This window comes from Cervus canadensis, chromosome 11 (genome assembly GCF_019320065.1).
Source record: "Cervus canadensis isolate Bull #8, Minnesota chromosome 11, ASM1932006v1, whole genome shotgun sequence".
Classification (NCBI taxonomy): domain Eukaryota; kingdom Metazoa; phylum Chordata; class Mammalia; order Artiodactyla; family Cervidae; genus Cervus; species Cervus canadensis.
The window spans coordinates 40,829,531-40,848,792 of record NC_057396.1 but is presented as its reverse complement, the minus strand read 5'-3'; the positions used below and the strand labels follow the sequence as shown (position 1 = coordinate 40,848,792).

General features: G+C 38.3%; 1 protein-coding gene across 4 annotated transcripts in view; it reads right to left on the bottom strand.

Moving 5' to 3' along the window:
• The window catches only part of RIC3 (RIC3 acetylcholine receptor chaperone), a 62,739-nt gene that overhangs the window by 7,115 nt on the left and 36,362 nt on the right, over positions 1 to 19,262 (bottom strand). For 3 of the 4 annotated variants that reach the window (XM_043481716.1, XM_043481714.1, XM_043481717.1), the window contains 2 exons: positions 17,109 to 17,202; positions 9,338 to 9,486 (listed from right to left, as the gene is read on the bottom strand). In XM_043481716.1, coding sequence (XP_043337651.1) covers positions 9,338 to 9,486; positions 17,109 to 17,202 — 243 coding nt within the window. The remainder of the gene's footprint in view (positions 1 to 9,337; positions 9,487 to 17,108; positions 17,203 to 19,262) is intronic. The other variant, XM_043481715.1, reaches the window with a different exon arrangement.

Sequence of the window (19,262 nt, the reverse complement as noted above, 5' to 3'; positions counted from 1 at the left end):
AACTACTGGAGTAGCCCATATCAGCCAACGTACTGGTTACCCAAGAACTTCATTAAAAACATAAGCAAGAAACAAAAACTCACTGGTCCTACGAGGAAGTCAGCAGTCCAAAACGGGAACCAAAATAAGCAAACTAAAGTGAAAGTGAAAGTGAAGTCGCTCAGTCGTGTCCGACTCTTTGCAACCCCGTGGACTGTAGCCTACCAGGCTCCTCTGTCCATGGGATTCTCCAGGTAAGAATACTGGAGTGGGTTGCTATTTCCTTCTCCAGGGGATCTTCCCAACCCAGGGATCGAACCCAGGTCTCCCGCATTGCAGGCAGACACTTTAACCTCTGAGCCACCAGGGAAGGTCAATCAGCTTTTAACTGACATTTCCAGTAATATTCAACTGGTTATTGTATATATAAAACCAATCAGGCTTCAATATAAACAAAGGAGCAAACAGAATATAAGAAAGAGCTGTCAGAAACTGAAAATCCTAATTGCAAAAAAAAAAAAATTAACCTGAATAAGGAAGAAAAGAGTAGGTTGAAATAGACATGACTGAGAACCAAATTAATATATTATTAGAAGTTCAAGGTGAAGAATTCTCCTAGGACAAAGATAAATATGACAAAGAAATGGAAATTATGAGAAAAAAGATAAGCTGCACAGAAGACCTACCCAAGATCCAATCTTAGAATTATTACAATTCTACAGTGAGAGGGCAGAGTAGGTTAAATGGGAGCAATAATCAAAGAAATTATAAGAAAATATTTTTGAGTTGAAAAAAAGTCCCAAGTCTTCAGATGGATAAATGCTAGGTAAAAATACTTTGAAAAATCCATACATTAATACATAGTCAGATATATGCTGATGAACTTGTACAAATTCAAACTTTTAAGTATAAAAAGAATATGAATTTCCAGACAGAAAACAGAAACTAGCTAACCAAAAACAGGTTGCCCATTGAGAAAAAGAATAAGACTGGGATAAAAGTTATCATTTTCAACATCAAATGAAAGTAGAGAATGAAGCAATGTTCTCAGACTTATGAGGGAAAACGGCATGATCATATAATTTTATACCCATCCAAAAAATTATTTGTATCAAAGTGAAAAGTTAAGTCCAATACTTAGAAAGCCCTCTCTTCTATTTTGGGGGAGCTGGGGGAGGCCTTAAGGAAGTATTCTGACAGATACAAAAATTAATAAAAGTTTAAATTAAAGAAAGAAGATACTGTATATAAGAAAGTGGTAAAAAATGAAATCTATAAGAATTATCAATGTAAAATAAATAATTATTGATAATGTGGTTAGAAATTTAATGACATTGTTAAATACTTAGAAAAGGCTAATATCTTTAAAAGCTGCATAAATCATTTGGAGCTAAAACTCTACATAATTTCAACAAAACCTAAGTAGTAGGTAGAAAATAAATAAGAATAATTTTACCTTATTTGGGAACAGGTTATATAATGAAGATTTGCAATTTGGAAGGAAAGAAGTAATTCCATTTTTCATTTCATTGATTACTACTGAGAATGAAATAATTTTTCTTCTGTTTTGTAGCCAGTTGAACTTTTTTCTTTTGTGCACTGCATAGCTAGGTGGATATCAGTGTTTCCTAAATTAGTTGTAGAACTTTTTATATATTAAAGATATCCGCTTCTTTGCTGATTATATTTGTTACAAGTATTTTTCCAATTTTAATGTAGGCTCTGAAAACTTTTCGACCTTGTCTGATCTACAGAAAGTAAAAGTTTTATGTACACCATGTAAGTTTTATGTTATGCTATCCTCTCCCTTATAATTTCTTGCATTGCTTTTTTAAATGAGTTTATCTTATGTTAATTGTAGATTGATGTGTAGCTATAAGAAATACAGAAATCCCATGTACTCTAGTTTTTTCTAATGATAAACCTTACAAAACTATACACTATAATATCACAGCCAGGATGTTAATACTGATATAGTCAGTATACAGGAACATTTCCATCACCACAAGGATCCCTTATACTGCCCTTTAATGGCCACACCTACTCCCTCCTGCCCCTAATTCCCTCCTTAACCTCTGGCAACTACTAGTCTGTTCTCCATTTCTATAATTTTGCCATTTCAAGGCTGTTACATAAATAGAATCACATTACATAATAATCTTTTACAATTAGTTTTTTTTTTATTCAACATAATCTGGAAATTCATCCAAACTGTTGCATTTATCAGTAGTCTATTCCTTTTTATTGCTATAATCTTTCCCAGCCATCAGAGTCTTTCCAATGAGTTGGCTCTTCGTATCACGTGGCCAAAGTATCAGAGCTTCAGCTTCAGCATCAGTCCTTCCAATGAATATTCAGGATTGATTTCCTTTAGGACTGACTGATTTGATCTCCTTGCAGTCCAAAGTGAAAGTGAAGTTGCTCAGTCATGTCCAATTCTTGGCGATCCCACGAACTGTAGCCTACCAGCTCCTCTGTCCATGGGATTTTCCAGGCAAGAATACTGGAGCGGGTTGCCATTTCCTTCTCCGGGGGATCTTCCCAGCCCAGGGATCGAACCCAGGTCTCCCGCATTGTGGGCAGATGCTTTACCATCTGAGCCACCAGGGAAGCCCTGCAGTCCAAAGGGACTCACAAAAATCTCCAACACCACAGATCAGAGGCCTCAATTCTTTGGCGCTCAGCCCTCTTTATGGTCCAACTTTCACATCTGTACGTGACTACTGCAAAAACCATAGCTTTGACTATACAGACTTTTGTCAGCAAAGAAATGTGTCTGCTTTTTTAATATGCTGTCTAGGTTTGTCATAGCTTTTCTTCCAAGGAGCAAGCATCTTTTAATTTCATGCCTGCAGTCACCATCTACAGAGATTCTAGAGCCCAAGAAGATAAAGTGTGTCACTGTTTCCACTGTTTCCCCTTCTATTTGCCATAAAGTGATGGGATCGGATGCCATGATCTTAGTTTTTTGAGTGTTGAGTTTCAAGTCAGCTTTTTCACTGTCCTCTTTCACCTTCATCAAGAGGCTTTTTAGCTTCTCTTCACTTTCTGCCATAAAGGTGTTATCTGCATATCTGAGGTTACTGATATTTCTCTTGGCAATCTTGATTCCAGCTTGTGCTTCATCCAGCCCAGCATTTTTCATGATGTACTCTGCATGTAAGTTAAATAAGCAGGATGACAATATACAGCCTTGACATACTCCCTTCCCAATTCTGAACCAATCCATTGTTCCATGTCCAGTTCTAACTGTTGCTTGTTGACCTGCATACAGGTTTCTCAAGAGCCACAGGTAAGATGGTCTCATATTCCCATTTCTTTAAGAATTTTCCAGTTTGTTGTGAGCCACACAGTCAAAGGCTTTAGTGTGGTCAATGAAGCAGAAGTAGGTATTTTTCTGGAATTCTCTTGCTTTTTCTATGATCCAGCAGATGTTGGCAATTTGACCTCTGGTTCCTCTCCCTTTTCTAAATCCGGTTTGTACTTCTGGAAGTTCTTGGTTCACATACTGTTGAAGCTTAACTTGAAGGATTTTGAGCATCACCTTGCTAGCATGTGAAATGAATGCAAGTGAGAAAAACACAGTATGTCTCCCCATTTATTTATTAATAGATCTTTGATTTTTTCATTAGTGTTGTATGGTTTTTCAGCATGCAAATCCTGTACATGTTTTGTGAAATTCACACCTAAGTCATTCATTTTTTTGAATGATTACAAAGTTTTCATTTTGATGCCACCATGTTCATTGCTAATGTACAGAAATACAATTGATTTCTGTATGTTTATCTACCTCGCTGAACTCATTTATTAATTTTAGCTTTTAAAATAGATTCCTCAGGGTTTTCTATCAGACCATCATGTGATCTGCAAGCAGGCCTTTTATTTCCTTTCCTTTCTTCCTGTACTACCAAGAACTTTCAGCACCATGCTGAATAAAAGTAGTCATCCTTGCCTGTTACCAATCTTAGGGAGAAAGCATTCATTGTTCACCATTAAATATAACATTAACTGTAGGTTTCACAGATTCTCTTTATCAAGCTGACAAAATTCCCCTCTTGTCCTAATTTCTGTTTTTATAATGAACAGATCTTGCACTGCTTTTATGCTCAAGAATTTTTTTCCTGCTAAGAGCGAATACCTATTCACAACTATTTTTTTTCTAGTTTTTAAGGTTCTTCTCCTCCATCCTTAGCTATTTAATATACGTAGGGTTATTCTGATTTTAATATGTATGCTCTTACTTCTGCTCTGGCAATAATGAAGGCATGAGGATTCCCCTGTTAAACAACTAGAAAATCAAATAAAAGATATGAAGAGCCAATTTTCAAACATTACATAACAAAAGTAGTCATGGATCCTGAGAAAAGGGAAGCCCGTGGTCTCACAGAGCTTGGAAGGCAAAGTTCAGGGAGACCAGAGCAGTGAGAATATATAGGGAAAAATACTGGAAGGAAAGGAGCTTCGCAAAGAGAGCTCCAGAGATCTATAGAGGGGACTCCTAATGTTGTTAATTGTGTTCGGATCTGTGCAGATATGGGATAAAACTAACCAGGGCCAGGAAAATAAATGATAAAAGCATTAGGCCTGTAAATTTCTGGAGCTCACACATGGCTATAACAGTTCACGTCCTTACCAGCCAAAGTGGAAAGACCTTGTGAAGCATCACACAGAGTCCAGAGAAAGATGCTGCTTTACTAACAGGGCTAAATTAGCCACGGAATAAAAGTTGCTTTGGACCCACTCTAACAAACCTTAAAAACAAGCACTGAAAAAAAAAAAAACAAGCACTGAAGGATCCAACTGATTTCTGGTAACTTAACTGTGTATTAGAAAGAAGTCCAACACTAAAGTACTAAGACAAAATCTAGCATTCCACAATGTAAAACTCATAATACCCATCATCCAATCAAAATTTACCAAGCATGCATAAAGGGCAGGAAATGAGGACCCATAACAAGGAAAAAAATATCAGCAACTAGAAAGAGATCTAGAAATGACACAGAAAATAAGATTAGCAATCAAGTCTGTTAAGAAAGCTGTTATAAATATGTCTCATATGTTCAAGAACGTAGAAGAAAATATGAATATATGATAGAGATAAGACATAAAAAAACCCAAACAGAACTTCTAGAGATGAAAATACAATATCTGAGATTAAAAACACACTGAATGAGACTTAGAGCAGATTATATACTGTGGAAGAAAAGATTAATAAAGCTGAAGACATAGGAAAACGATCCAAAATCAAGCATGATGGAAGCAAAAGACTGAAGGGGTAAAAAAAAGAGCCCATATGTGACCTGTGGAACAATGTAAAAAAATCTAACAAACATGCAACTGGAGAATCAAGAGAGCACAGAAGCTCAAGAGAACTATCTCATGAATGAAACAATGACCAAAAATAGATCAAGGATCTAAGCTTCCACCTTAAGAAACTAGAAAAAGAATGTCAAACCCTAAGTAAGCCATAGAAATCAATGAAATAGGAAATAATAAAAAACCCGAACCACAGTATAGTTCTTGAAAAGATCAACAGTGTTGATAAACCTCTGATCAGTCTAATCAGGAAAAAAAAATTACAAAAAGGCCCAATTACCTATATCAGGAGAAGAACAGGACACATCCTTATAGATCTTACACATATTAAATAAATAGCGGAATATTATAAATAATTTTATACTAATAAATTTGATAATGAGAATAAAATACATAAACTAATTGAAAGATACAATCTATCAATGTTCAGTCAAGAAGAAATAAACTGATATAGTGCAATTCATGTTAAGAAATTAAATTCACAGTCATATAAGTCTTGCCACAAAGAAAACTCTAGGCCCAGATGGTATCACTGGAGAAATCTGCCAGACATTTAAGGAACAAATAAGTAGTCCTACACAAACTCTTCTTTACAAAAAAAAATCAGTATAATTCACTAACTTAAGTCACCAAAACAGAAAAATAATAAGATCAGTTCATGTGATTAACAAAAAGCATTCATAAAATCTCAATACCTATACATGATGAAAAACTCTCAGCAAAGCAAAACCAGAAGGAAGCTTCCTCAACTGAAAAAGAACATCCATGATAAACCAAGAGCTCACATCATATTAATGGAGAATGTGTGAGCACTTTCTACCTAATATCAGGAAAGCAAGGATGTTTGCTTTCACCACTTCTATTCAATATTGTGCAAGGAAGTTCTAGCCAGTGCAGTAAGCCAAGAAAAGGAAAAGACCTATAGATTAAAAAGAAGTAAAACTGTCTTATGTAAATAATTTGAGACTGTCTACATAGCAAGTTTAAAGAAATTTAATCTTAAAAAATCTGAAGGAAAAAAAAAAGAAGCTACTAGAAGTCTGTTTAAGAAAGTCACAGGATACAAGATCAGAAAACAAAAATAAATTGTGTTTCTACACAGATAGCAATAAGCAATTTAAAAAATTTTAAATATCACTTATGATATAAAAAATATGAACTTTAAGGATAAATTTACAAAATATGTATAAGACCTAAATACTGAAAACCATAAAACATTGCTGAGAAACTAAAGATCTAAATAAATGGAAAGATAAAAATGTTAATGGATTGGAAGATTCAATATTGTTATGATGTCAATTTTTCCAAATTGATCTAAAGAATCAATACAATGCCAATCAAAATCCTATCAGGCTTTTTTTTTTTTTGTAGAAAGTAACATAGAGCCTCTTGATGAAAGTGAAAGAGGAGAGTGAAAAAGTTGGCTTAAAGCTCAACATTCAGAAAACAAAGATCATGGCATCTGGTCCCATCACTTCATGGCAAATAGATGGAGAAACAGTGGAAACAGTGGCAGACTTTATTTTTGGGGGCTCCAAAATCACTGCAGATGGTGACTGCAGCCATGAAATTAAAAGACACTTACTCCTTGGAAGAAACGTTATGACTAACCTAGACAGCACATTAAAAAGCAGAGAGACATTACTTTGTCAACAAAGGTCCGTCTAGTCAAGGCTATGGCTTTTCCAGTAGTCATGTGTGGATGTAAGAGTAGGACTATAAAGAAAGTTGAGCACCGAAGAACTGATGCTTTTGAAGTGTGGTGTTGGAGAGGACTCTTGAGAGTCCCTTGGACTGCAAGGAGATCCAACCAGTCCATCCTAAAGGAGATCAGTCCTGGGTGTTCATTGGAAGGACTGATGTTGAAGCTGAAATTCCAATACTTTGGCCACCTGATGCGAAGAGCTGACTCATCTGAAAAGACCCTGATGCTGGGAAAGATTGAAGGCAGAAGCAGAAGGGGACGACAGAGGATGAGATGGTTAGATGGTATCAACGACTCAATGGACATGAGTTTGAGTAAACTCCGGGAGTTGGTGATGGACAGGGAGGCCTGGCATGCTGTGGTCCATGGGGTCACAAAGAGTCAGACACGACTGAGCGACTGAACTAAACTGAACATAACTGATTTTAAATTTATATGAAGGGCCCAACATTACAAAAATAATTTTGGAAAAAAACATAGTTGAAGAACTTGCCTTACCAGATTTCAAGACAATATAAAGACATTGTGATATTAGTATAAGTATAGACACAAAGATCAATGAAACAGAACAGAAAATCCAGAATACACCCACCTATACATGGTTAAATGATTTTTCCATTTTCCAAAAGGGAAGGGTTGGTTGATTTCCAACCAACACACCAAGATAATTAAATATAACAAAATAAACTGGAACAATAGAATATCAATATGGAAAAATATTAACCTCATCCTGATACTGCACACCATATATAAAAACTAAAAAACAGATCACGGGCCTAAAAGTAAGAGCTAAAACCATACAATTCTAGAAGAAGGCAGAAGACTTTGGTAACTTTGAGTAAGGCAAAGATTTCTTTTTTTTTTAAATTTTTTTTTTTTTTATTAGTTGGAGGCTAATTACTTCACAACATTTCAGTGGGTTTTGTCATACATTGATATGAATCAGCCATAGATTTACACGTATTCCCCATCCCAATCCCCCCTCCCACCTCCCTCTCCACCCGATTCCTCTGGGTCTTCCCAGTAGGCAAAGATTTCTTAAAAGCTCACAAAGAGAGTGAATCATAAAAGAGAAAATGATAAACTAGACTTCATCAAAATGAAAAAAAAAAAATTTCTGGTCTTTGAAAGATGCCACTAAGGAAATTAAAAGGCAAATCACAAATTAAGAGAAAATATTTGCACAATTCATAACTGACAACTTATATCTAGAACATAGAAGAAAACTCTTGCAACTCAGTAAGAATATAACCAATATAGTGCAAAGTTGGCAGCCCAAAAGTTTCTAAACTAGTGAATGGAGAAACAAACTATACCCAGACAACAGAACACTACTCTGCAATTAGAAGAAAGAACTACTAATACACTCAACACATGCAAAAGCATTACACTTAAATCAATGAAGCCAGAATACAAAAGAACATGTGCACCCAATGTTCATCACAGCACTGTTTACAATAGCCAGGACATGGAAGCAACCTAGATGCCCATCAGCAGATGAATGGATAAGGAAGCTGTGGTACATATACACCATGGAATATTACTCAGCCATTAAAAACAATTCATTTGAATCATTCCTAATGAGATGGATGAAACTGGAGCCCATTATACAGAGTGAAGTAAGCCAGAAAGATAAAGAACATTACAGCATACTAACACATATATATGGAATTTAGAAAGATGGTAACGATAACCCTATATGCAAAACAGAAAAAGAGACACAGAAATACAGAACAGACTTTTGAACTCTGTGGGAGAAGGTGAGGGTGGGATGTTTCAAAAGAATAGCATGTATACTATCTATGGTGAAACAGATCACCAGCCCAGGTGGGATGCATGAGACAAGTGCTCGGGCCTGGTGCACTGGGAAGACCCAGAGGAATCGGGTGGAGAGGGAGGTGGGAGGGGGGATTGGGATGGGGAATACGTGTAAATCTATGGCTGATTCATATCAATGTATGACAAAACCCACTGAAATGTTGTGAAGTAATTAGCCTCCAACTAATAAAAAAAAAAAAAGAACATGTGCAGTATGACCCATTTATACAGAAAAGATAAAGCCAGAGGGACAGAGGTAGTTCAGTTGTTGCCAGGGCAGAAGGGGATTAGCAGCAAAGGGGATGGTAACTTTCTGCGATGATGGAAATATCATGGCTATTTCTTGACTGTGGTATGATTATACAACTCTACATATCTGCAAAACTTATCCAACCACACACTTAAAATTGATGAATTGTGTATATCTTATACCTCAGTAATAAAGCTGATTTTAAAAATTCTGTTAAGATCTCTTTTCTGGGCTGATGGTTAACAAAGAAAGAAGAAAACACTGTTTACCTTCCCAGTCCTCCATATAAGGGGCCTCCTCAGCTTCTTTCTCTGGAGTGGATCTATCAATGAATTTTCCTTCTTTCATGACCCTGGTGATTTCTCGGAGCTGATGCAGCAATCGTTTTTCTTGGTCAGAAGTCACAGTCTGTGCTCTGCTTAGAAAGAGCAGACAATCCAGCTAGTTAGTAGTAAATACTCCTAGGCAACGAACATAAACATGACTATGATCTGCCTGGACTCTAGAACAGGAAGTTCAATAGCAACAGATAATTACTCTAGGAATTGATTCTGGAACTGCATAGATGGGGACCAGAGATGTTAGTTCAATGTTTTGATTTTATAAATAGGAAAACTAAGGCCTAAAACAGAGCAAGTGATTGTCCGAGGTCCCAGAATGATTTAATGTCAGTTCTGGGACAAGACCCCAGATGTCTCAGCCTTCAGGTTCTTCCACAGTACACCTCACTGCCCCGATTCCCTATCCTCAAGTGATTTCACCATTACTTACATTACTCCATTTACTACAAGCCACTTTTCTCTGAAGAAATGTCATCAAAAGAAAATGTGCTGGACCACTTGCCTCAATGAGGGAAAAATATGCTACTAGGCCGACCCTAGAATTGCCAGGCTGAACCTCCTTGTGCAGAAATAAAGACATATCCTAAAATGTGAGAGCTGGATCATTCTGACAAATCATCTAGACCAAAGGAATTGGGGAAACTGAGGCCCAGGAGAGGAAATTATCTATTTATTCACATTGTTAGTTAGTGTCAGCACTCTACCTAAAACTAGTGTCCTAACTTGTAATAGCATTCGGTGCAATTCTTGAAGCACAGTGCTCAAGTTCCACAGTTTAGAAAACCTGGATGTGATCCCCTCATTCAGCTGTGTTGGCTCTGGGGAAATGCCTGCATGAGTAAGATGAGGCTCAAGGACAATATGTGACTATTTGAGAGGGAAGCGCTGCATCGTATCGACAGGCAGGCAAAGCCCTACTCAGAACACTGAGAATTGTCTGCTTTGGGACCAGTTTTATCTACTGGTTAACAGAGGCTATTTATTCTCTTAAAACCCCAAAGCACTCGAAGTCAATATAACACTCATGAAGATGAAAGAAATGATATATTCTGTACCAGCCTCATGGAGGTGTCATCAATCTTTCCCAGTCCCAAGCCTATGTTTCTTTTTACATTTAACCTACATTATGTTACCCTTAATGACTAACAGGGAAGAAGAAAAAACTGCTTCTCCTGTCAACATTAAGATGTTAACTGAGGAAACTGTAGGTGCAACATTTTTACAAATCTCAGTGGGAGGAAAATAAAACCCCAGGAGCTCCACTTTTTCTACAATAAATGGTCTCAAAGCTATGAACTGAGGAAAGCCTGTCTGTTCTACATGCATGTGAACAGCTGCTTGATACTTTCCATCAGCAGAGGAGTCCTGACTCATCTTAACTACTCATCTGTTCTATAACCCCTAACTCTTATTGTTATGACAACTCATTTTGTGGGAGGCTTCTGGGGTAGCTGGGTCACTCTTAGCTCAAAGAGCCTATGTAATTATCACAACATGTTGCACATGTTACTTCTCTGGACTATACTTAATACATCCTGAATTTTACTGAATGCAACAGTCTTGACTTTGTTTTCTAATTCATGGAAAATCAGAGCCCTTAATTAAAAGGGATATGGGTAGGCTAAGAAAAGCAGAAACAGAAGAGAGCAGCTTTCTTAGAGAATTCCAAACTAAAGTGTCCTCAAGTGTACTCAGGGTCTCTATCATGCATTAGGCAATTAATCATGGTCCACTTTACATCTTCTGAATTTATTGCAATAGCACTTTCATGGATTCCTCATTGTCTCAATTTGGTTTGATAATCCTGGATGTCAGAGATAAGTTCACTACAGTATAGGCACACTGCCATGAACATTTTAACTGCCCAATAAATGTGTTAGCTTGACTGGTCCCCACTTCCTCACCGTCCATTTTCTTCTACCTCCCTGAAATCTGGCTGCCACTCCATCATTTTACCAAACCTTGTGAAAATCAATGACCACTTTATTTTTTTCCCCCTTTTGTCACACAGCACACAGGACCTTATTTCCCCAACCAGGGATCAAACCTGTATTCACTACAATGGAAGCATGGAGTCCTAACCACTGAATCACTAGGGAATTCTCCAATGACGACTTTACTCTTAAGTCCAAAAGTCTTTTTATCACATTTCATTCTTCTTGACTTCTCTGTATTACGGCCCATCTTCTCCTTGAAATGTCCTCCTCTTACAATATGGTTTTCCTGAAGGCTCAATCCTAGGGCTCCTGTTTATCCACTCCTACAGGCATGTCCTGAGGAAGCAGAGCCAATTCACAGACTAAACCATCACTTCTACATACATGATGCTCAGACTCTACCTCTAATCTTGACTTCTTACACAAAGGCCAGTCTCATAACTCCAGTTACCTCCTGGGCATTTCCACTTGGAGGCCTTGTCACTATACTAAAGTTAATCTTAAATTCACCCTTTAAAACCATGTCCTAGTGGCCCAGGATCATTAGCAACTGCATGAACAGGTAAGCTAAGTGAGGTTGGCTATGGCTGATTCCAAGACGTTAGAAAAATAAAAGGTCAAGTTGGGAGATAACTCAGACCTTTGAATGCTTCAAAACTCCGAGAAGTCATCAAGTTCTGAATCCAAGAGTTACACAGAATGAAACAGTTTCTTACAACACCACTCAAATGAGAAAAGAACCCAGACCAGCAGAAGACTGCTGGCAATGGCCACATGACATAACATGCTTCAAGGATTTGGTAATCTTATCTTTTCCTCCTCTTACTCCCAGCCAAATGGACACTTCCAAACTTGTGTCCTTTGTTCTGACCACAATACCCCAATTTACTATTGCTGCTATATATCATACATGGACGTTCTGTTTATTTTTTTTTCTTTTCAAACATATTATTTTGTATTGGGGCAGAGCCGATTAACACTGTTGTGACAGTTTCAGGTGGACAGTGAAGGGACTCAGCTGTACATATATAATACACGGATGCTCTGATGTTTCTTCAACCATACTCAAAGCTGAACTCATGACTCATATTGCCAAGCCTTCTCTTCATTCTTCTGTGCTTTATCTTGGTTGATGCCACAATATTCCTACCAGTTTGGACTGTATTCTGGATTATCAGGGAGGACACAATGCATTTATGAAGGTCCTTAAAAGTAGAAGGGGGAGGCAGAAGAGGCTAAAGTCTCAACTCACTGTTGCTGGCTGTGAAAGTAGAGGCAAGAGTTCATGAGCCAAGGAATACGGGCAGCTTCTAAACTCTGAAAAAGGCGAGGAAAGATTTTACCCCAGAACCTCCAGAATGCAGGGAAAAGTCTGGCCTACACCTTGATTTTAGCCCAGTGTAGGACTTCTAACATACAGAACTGTAAGATAACCATGTATGTTGTTTTAAGGCATTAAGATCAGGTTAATTCATTACAGCAGCCACAGAAAACTAATACACACTCCTAGAGCACATCTTTTCTCTCTGAGATGCAGGGCCTTACAGAGAAAATAATACTTGCAAATGACAACCATAGAGGGTTGTACAAATCAAAAAAGTGCCAAAAATATTCCAATTGTTGCTGAAAATGTCTGCTTCAAAGTACTTTCTTTACATCCACCTCATTCAATCTTTTAACATGTGCAGACACTGTCAAATGTGCCGGCATTAGGAATGCAAGTCTGAATAATGAAAATTCCCTGTTCTCAAGGTTATAAGGCATTAAGGAAGACAGAAAAGTTAACAGAAGATAAGGAAGTAACATGATGCTTACAATATCCAGTAAACATAGGTGGCCTGGGAGCATGTAGGAGGAACACCTAACCAAGTTGTGGGTCCAGGGAAAGGCTCGCAGAGGAAATGATGACTAAGTTGAGACCTCTAAGACAATTAAGAAATAAGGTAAGTGTCTGTGGGGAGGGGGTTGGGGGCAACAACCAAGCAGAGGGAAAAAGTATATGCAAAGTCCTAGAAGCAAAAATGCACAGGTACTTCAGAGGAAAAGCAAGTACTCAGTGTGGCTGGATCATAGACATGGAGAAAGAGCAATGGGGAAACATAAAGCAACTGAGGTTTGCAGAGCCCAGACTACGTAAGTCATGTAAAACATTCTACTCTTAATCAAAAGCAACAGGGACATAATAATGAAGGGTTGAAAGAGGTAATCCACTGGTTTGGAAAGCAGAAAGTGAAGCGAGGCAAATTAGAGGAAAAGAAAGCACATGAGATAGTTTTGACCTATGTCAAAAGTAAAGGCATTCTCAGGACTTCCCTGACAGTCCAAAGACTCCATAATCTCAATACAGGGGACCCAGATTCAATCCCTGGTCAGGGAACTAAGATCTTACATACCACACAACATGGACCAAAAAAAAAAAAAAAAAATTAAAAGACACCAATTTCTTTAAGGAAAAAAAGTTAAGGCATTCTCCATTTGCTCACTCATTCTTCCATTTCAACTAATACTTTTCTAAAGCCTACTACTGTCCTGTGCTAGGCACCAGGAATAAGAAGGATAATTCCTGCCCTGGTAGAGTTTAGAATGTTTTGCAGGGAGACACTTATTAACCAAGAAGAAATGACAGGACAGGTAATTAATGAGATATGAGAAGTTAAGAAAAGATGAATCAAAGATGACATTTAATTTCTCTTTTGGACAACTAAGTAGCTGGTGGAGCTGTTTGCTGAGATGGGGAACATTACAGGTAGAATAGGCTCATCTGTGGGTAGATGATGAGCTTTGTTTTGGATGTTCATTCAAAGGACATTTACTGTCTGATGAGGAAAAGAGCAGCTATCTATGTGACATGTCCTGTAGAACCCTGAATACAAAGATCAGGAAAGGAAGAGAAGGAAGTCAACAGGGAGCAGGTAGGATTTACTCTTCTACCATGGTAACTACAAATGCTTACCTCAAAAGTGACTATATACTCTTTCAATGGCAAGTATTTACTTAGTACCTGCTATGTGAACGCAGTGAACAGACAAGAGACTAAGCCTGTCCTCAAAGAGTTTATATCCCAACGATGCCTGCCAGAAATGTGTAGTCCCACATACATATTCAACATGCCTGCCAAAGTGTCTGCTGCCAGAGGTTGCACCCTCATGTCTCCTCTTGGGGCACTCCATGCTTCTAGGTAAATAATTACAGCTGCACATGCTGCTCCAGGAAGGAAATTCTGCTGATCACAAGGATGAAATAAGGACACTTCAATTCTGGTTTCCAGATCCTTTCCTTAGTCTTTGTGTCCCGGGACTAGAGAGTTTGCTTAAATCAGACATAACATGGCATAATACCAACCTTCTAGGAGGCCTAATTATTTTAAAACGTGTGCAGACTTATATTGCTCACAGGTGAAAGCTTTCTGAAGTTTCATTGGATAGTATTATAAGCTTTTCCCATATTCTTTCATAAGCACTAAAATAAAGTATTAGAAATGGCATATATTGGGAATTTTAAGCAAAATCTTACAATTACAGAGTGATATTATATAAAAGGACTTGGAAGGCTGCAAATGAACATGTCTTCTTCGTCTTAAATCCTCTCCTTGACCCCCAGAAGCCTGGCAATGTGACAAAATATTGATCTGATAGAAAAAGTACTCGGTTATTTTGGGCTCTTCTAATAACCCTAGAAGCACAGACTTGTAAAAGAACAAATGCTACAGAAACTAAGGTTAAAGGATTTAAGTATAAAAAAGACAAGAATATAAAACATGTAGCTACCTAGGCCTTGCAATTTTGAAGGTGTAAGACCCATAGGGCCAACCTATAAGGATAAAAGGTTTTAGATTAAGGAGTTTCAGAGAGAAAGTCACCTCCTGTGGACTGGAAAATGAGATCTGGGAAAGGGAGACACAAGCTATGCTCTCTTGAGTGAAAGGAGAGCTGATCCCTGGTTCCTGACAGGTACTGTGGAAATATTTTACACAATCGTTGCCATGTGGCAGTGCAATCCATGTGTTCTCAGAGAGTCCCCACTCCAGCATCTGACAAGGAGTAAATAATCTGAGCTAGGACCTACTGCCCCAGAAACAGTGATGTGGCACAACTCCATATGCAGTGGTGATGGCAGGGTGGTGGAGGAGACACACAACTCCTCTGCTTTTGCACATGAAATGTGGAGACACAATCCTGGCTGGCACAAAGAGGATAGACAGTAGTTAGGAATCACAGTACCACATCCCTAGCTTGGACAATGGACAGATGGGATGCATGGTAGCATTATGTGATCTGAGCTAAGGGAGTCTGAACAGCAGTGAGTAATATCTTCAGATATTATCTGAAAATATCTTCACGTAGTTTTTTATCCCAAGGCCCAGTAATTGGGTCTCCCAGGTGGGAGGCCCTGCCCACAGACACTCACCGATTGTTTTCTGACCCTTAGGTGTTGCCTAGGGCTTCAAACAGACCAGGCCAGGGTATGATATTTTCTGAGGCACAAGGGTCTATAAAAGTCTGGTACTTGCCTACCCAGACTGAGTGGTACAGGGCAAGGGCAGAAAAGGCCAGAAACATATAGATGCACAAACCAGTTTAGTGACATTCATATGAAACACTGAAATAGATAATGTACGTAAAGTATTTAGCTTAGAGCTTGGTTCTTAGTAAGTGCTAATAACACCAAATAGTATTACTCACTCACACAGATATATTCATGTAAAGATAAGAACACCTATCTTGACTGCTCTGGAGAAGGCCAGATGGTCACTTTGCTTTCTGGACCAAAAGAAGGTCAAGGGTGCTGGGCCCAGAGAGGCAGGGATCACTCTTATAAAGGTCACTTCAGCAGCAATGTAGACATTGCAGGGAAAAGCCAAACCAAGGGACTATAATTTGAAGATGTTTACTCTTTTCATATCCAGCCAAAGATGGGCAAGGCAGGAGCCAGAAAGCAGGGAAAAGAGTACGGAGCGCTAATAGCACCATGGATGGCAAACAGAAGGGGCCAAGGTAGAGCAGTTTTCTGAGGCAAAGACTCTACACTGAGCCCCTGGGTCTACAGGAGGGACCTTTCAAGACATCCTCCTGCATGGGACCTCCTGCATGCCATTCACCCCAGTTCCTACTCCATCCTTGTCAGAAGGCCTAGCGTGAACCGAATCCCTCTTTGTCCTCAATCTCACATTCTGGTTTCTCCTCTCTAGCCTTCCTACACCCGTGTTTTCTTAGTTGATGCCCACTTCCATTAACCCCCAAAGCCACCGTTTCAGATCCTCAGCCAGCCTTGTAGCGAGAGGAGTGTGTCTTCACCGTGGGGCATCCTAAAGGGCTAGTTTGGCTCCCGACACCTACTTCACGCATCCAATTCTGTTCTGGCACAGTCAATATAAAACAAATGCCTACTTTGAGCATACTTGGGCTCCTTGCATTTTGTCTCCAACAGAAAGCACAGTATTTAATAATCTTGTTTTACTTAAGATAATGCCATTTTTAGACAGCTAGGAAAATGACTTCCTTAAAACGCAGTCATTTTACCTTGTGGCATCCACTCACAAATTTACTCACTCTCACAATAATGTTGCACAACATAGAACATATACTCTTGAAAATGACACTTGAAAGTGTGAAAATGGAAATGTTAAATGAAATATGTAAATGACTAATATGATAACAATGATATAAAGTGAAAGCAAGTGGGCCAGAAATCAAAGAAAAATAAAATTTTGAATTAACTCTCTAAATGGGCAACAGTCTGATCCCTGTTATGTGAAAACATACCTCTCACCATTAGGCCCCACTCTGTTGATTAATTTTTCCATGGCTTCCTCTGTTTCCTTCAGTTTTTCTTGCAGTTGAACAAGCTCAAAATTGGCTGAAAAATAAGCATCAATCTGAGAACCATCATATACAACTCCTTAAGCTCTTTTCTGAAACACAGCTGGCTGTGACACTCTACAATAATCCAGGCTGGTCCCGAGACTCAGAGAAGAGACTGACAGTCTGCAGCTAATCCAATCAGGACACAAAGGGTACTGAGGTCTAGGTACCAAGATCTAAAGGACACACGTTTAGAAACTGATGAATAAATCACCCTCTCTTACACACAGAAACACAGCAGGACCCGCCAAAGAAACACCTACAAGTGAAAAACACAGCCTTACACAGTCAGCCAAGAAGAAATGAAGATAAACATCATCTTTTTAATTCAAATAATACTTGAGGATGAAGTACCAAATCTGGTAAAGGTCTTCAGAAAAGGTATTAAAGTCTTGAAATGAGCACTATTTCATCTGTACCTAAGATCTGAAAACATAACGAAGATGACAATTTAATTCTTCAAAAGGAAAATACTTGAACTAGGGCTGACACATTCCTGGCCCCAGGTTTCCTACTTCAGTCATCTGTGGTTGAACTGTGTAACCTTGCCCCCAGTCTTCTCAAGAAAGGTCAAAAGGAGCACATCTACTGAAACTAATGTTAAGGTCCTAAAAGTAAAATAAAAAAGTAAATCACTCAATCAGTACATGAAATAAACTTTAAAGCAATAGGAAAATAAAATGTTGTTCATGTCTTTCTGTTTCATATCTGAGCGTCATCCTACACAGATATATTTAGAGGGTCACTATAAAATATAACATTTCAAAGGCTTTTTAGTACTTTTATAACTTATTCTTCTGCATCCAATTAACATCTGTGCCACGTAAATGCTTGGGTTATTTTTATTTTGTGTATGATTCAAAATCGAAGTGGAAAAAATTGATACAACTGCTACTATATCATAAGACAGCTGCTCTTAGGAATTCATTTTATTTACTTCTTTCTGTTTTAAATGCATTATGTGACATTATGAATTTGCTACTCTTTAGCTCACAAATACTTTTTTAAAATTTTATGATGTGTTTACCATCACTTTTGGTTAGACACTATCTCAATTAAGAATACAGCAAGGATTGCAGTCACTTAAATCTGAATATTTAAGATTTCAGGATGCAGAAGCCACTGGGATATCTATTTTCACAGTGAATCCAGAGTAAATGCAAACAGCAACTATGGCTAAGGGCAGATGCTTTAGTGGTGCAGACTTTCTTCATTTTGATGATGTCTTTCTTTTAAAAAACCTCTGATGAGGCTTCAGTATCCACAGGATAGTTTGGCCTCCACGGCCGTCAACAATACAGCTTAACTGACCTACTCTTCATGCCTTCTTACGCACAGCTGCCCCATTTCAGGCTGTGTCTTACTCAAGCTCCCTATCAGGCCTCCTCCACAGCTAGACACGATTTCCCAGAAGGCTTTCACCACCTCCCTTTTTTCTAGGTAATAAACTTTTCACCAGTTATATTTTCCTAACATTCATCCTAGACTATAAATTCTCAGAGCGAGGAGCCATGCCATATACATTTCATTTTTCCAGAGAGCACAGAATATGCTAGTTGGTCCATAAATATTTGATGATCATGTTTCAAGAGTCAGAATATTAAACTCTATCCCTAGATCTAATAACTGACTTTGGCAACTGACTTGATCTCACTGCCTCAGTTTTCCTCTATGTGAAATAAAGATATTTGCTGCCAATACTCTGAAGTCTGGAAATGACAAGAAACCCGTCCTAAGTGTAAAATATTAATTTGTAATATATGTTAACAAAAAAATGAACTGACAGTTCTGTACTTTTCATAACAGTCTGTCCCTTAAAAGCCCAATATCAACATGGAAACTTTTGAGAATTCCCAGTGTGTGTGCGTTAGTCACTCAGTCGTGTCCGACTCTTTGCAACCCCAAGGACTACAGCCCATCTGTGGAATTCTCCAGGCAATAATACTGGAGTGGGTTGCCATTTCCTCCTCTAGGGGATCTTCCTGACTCAGGGATCGAACCTGGGTCTCCCCCACTGCAGGCAGATTCTTTACCATCTGAGCCACCAGGGAAGCC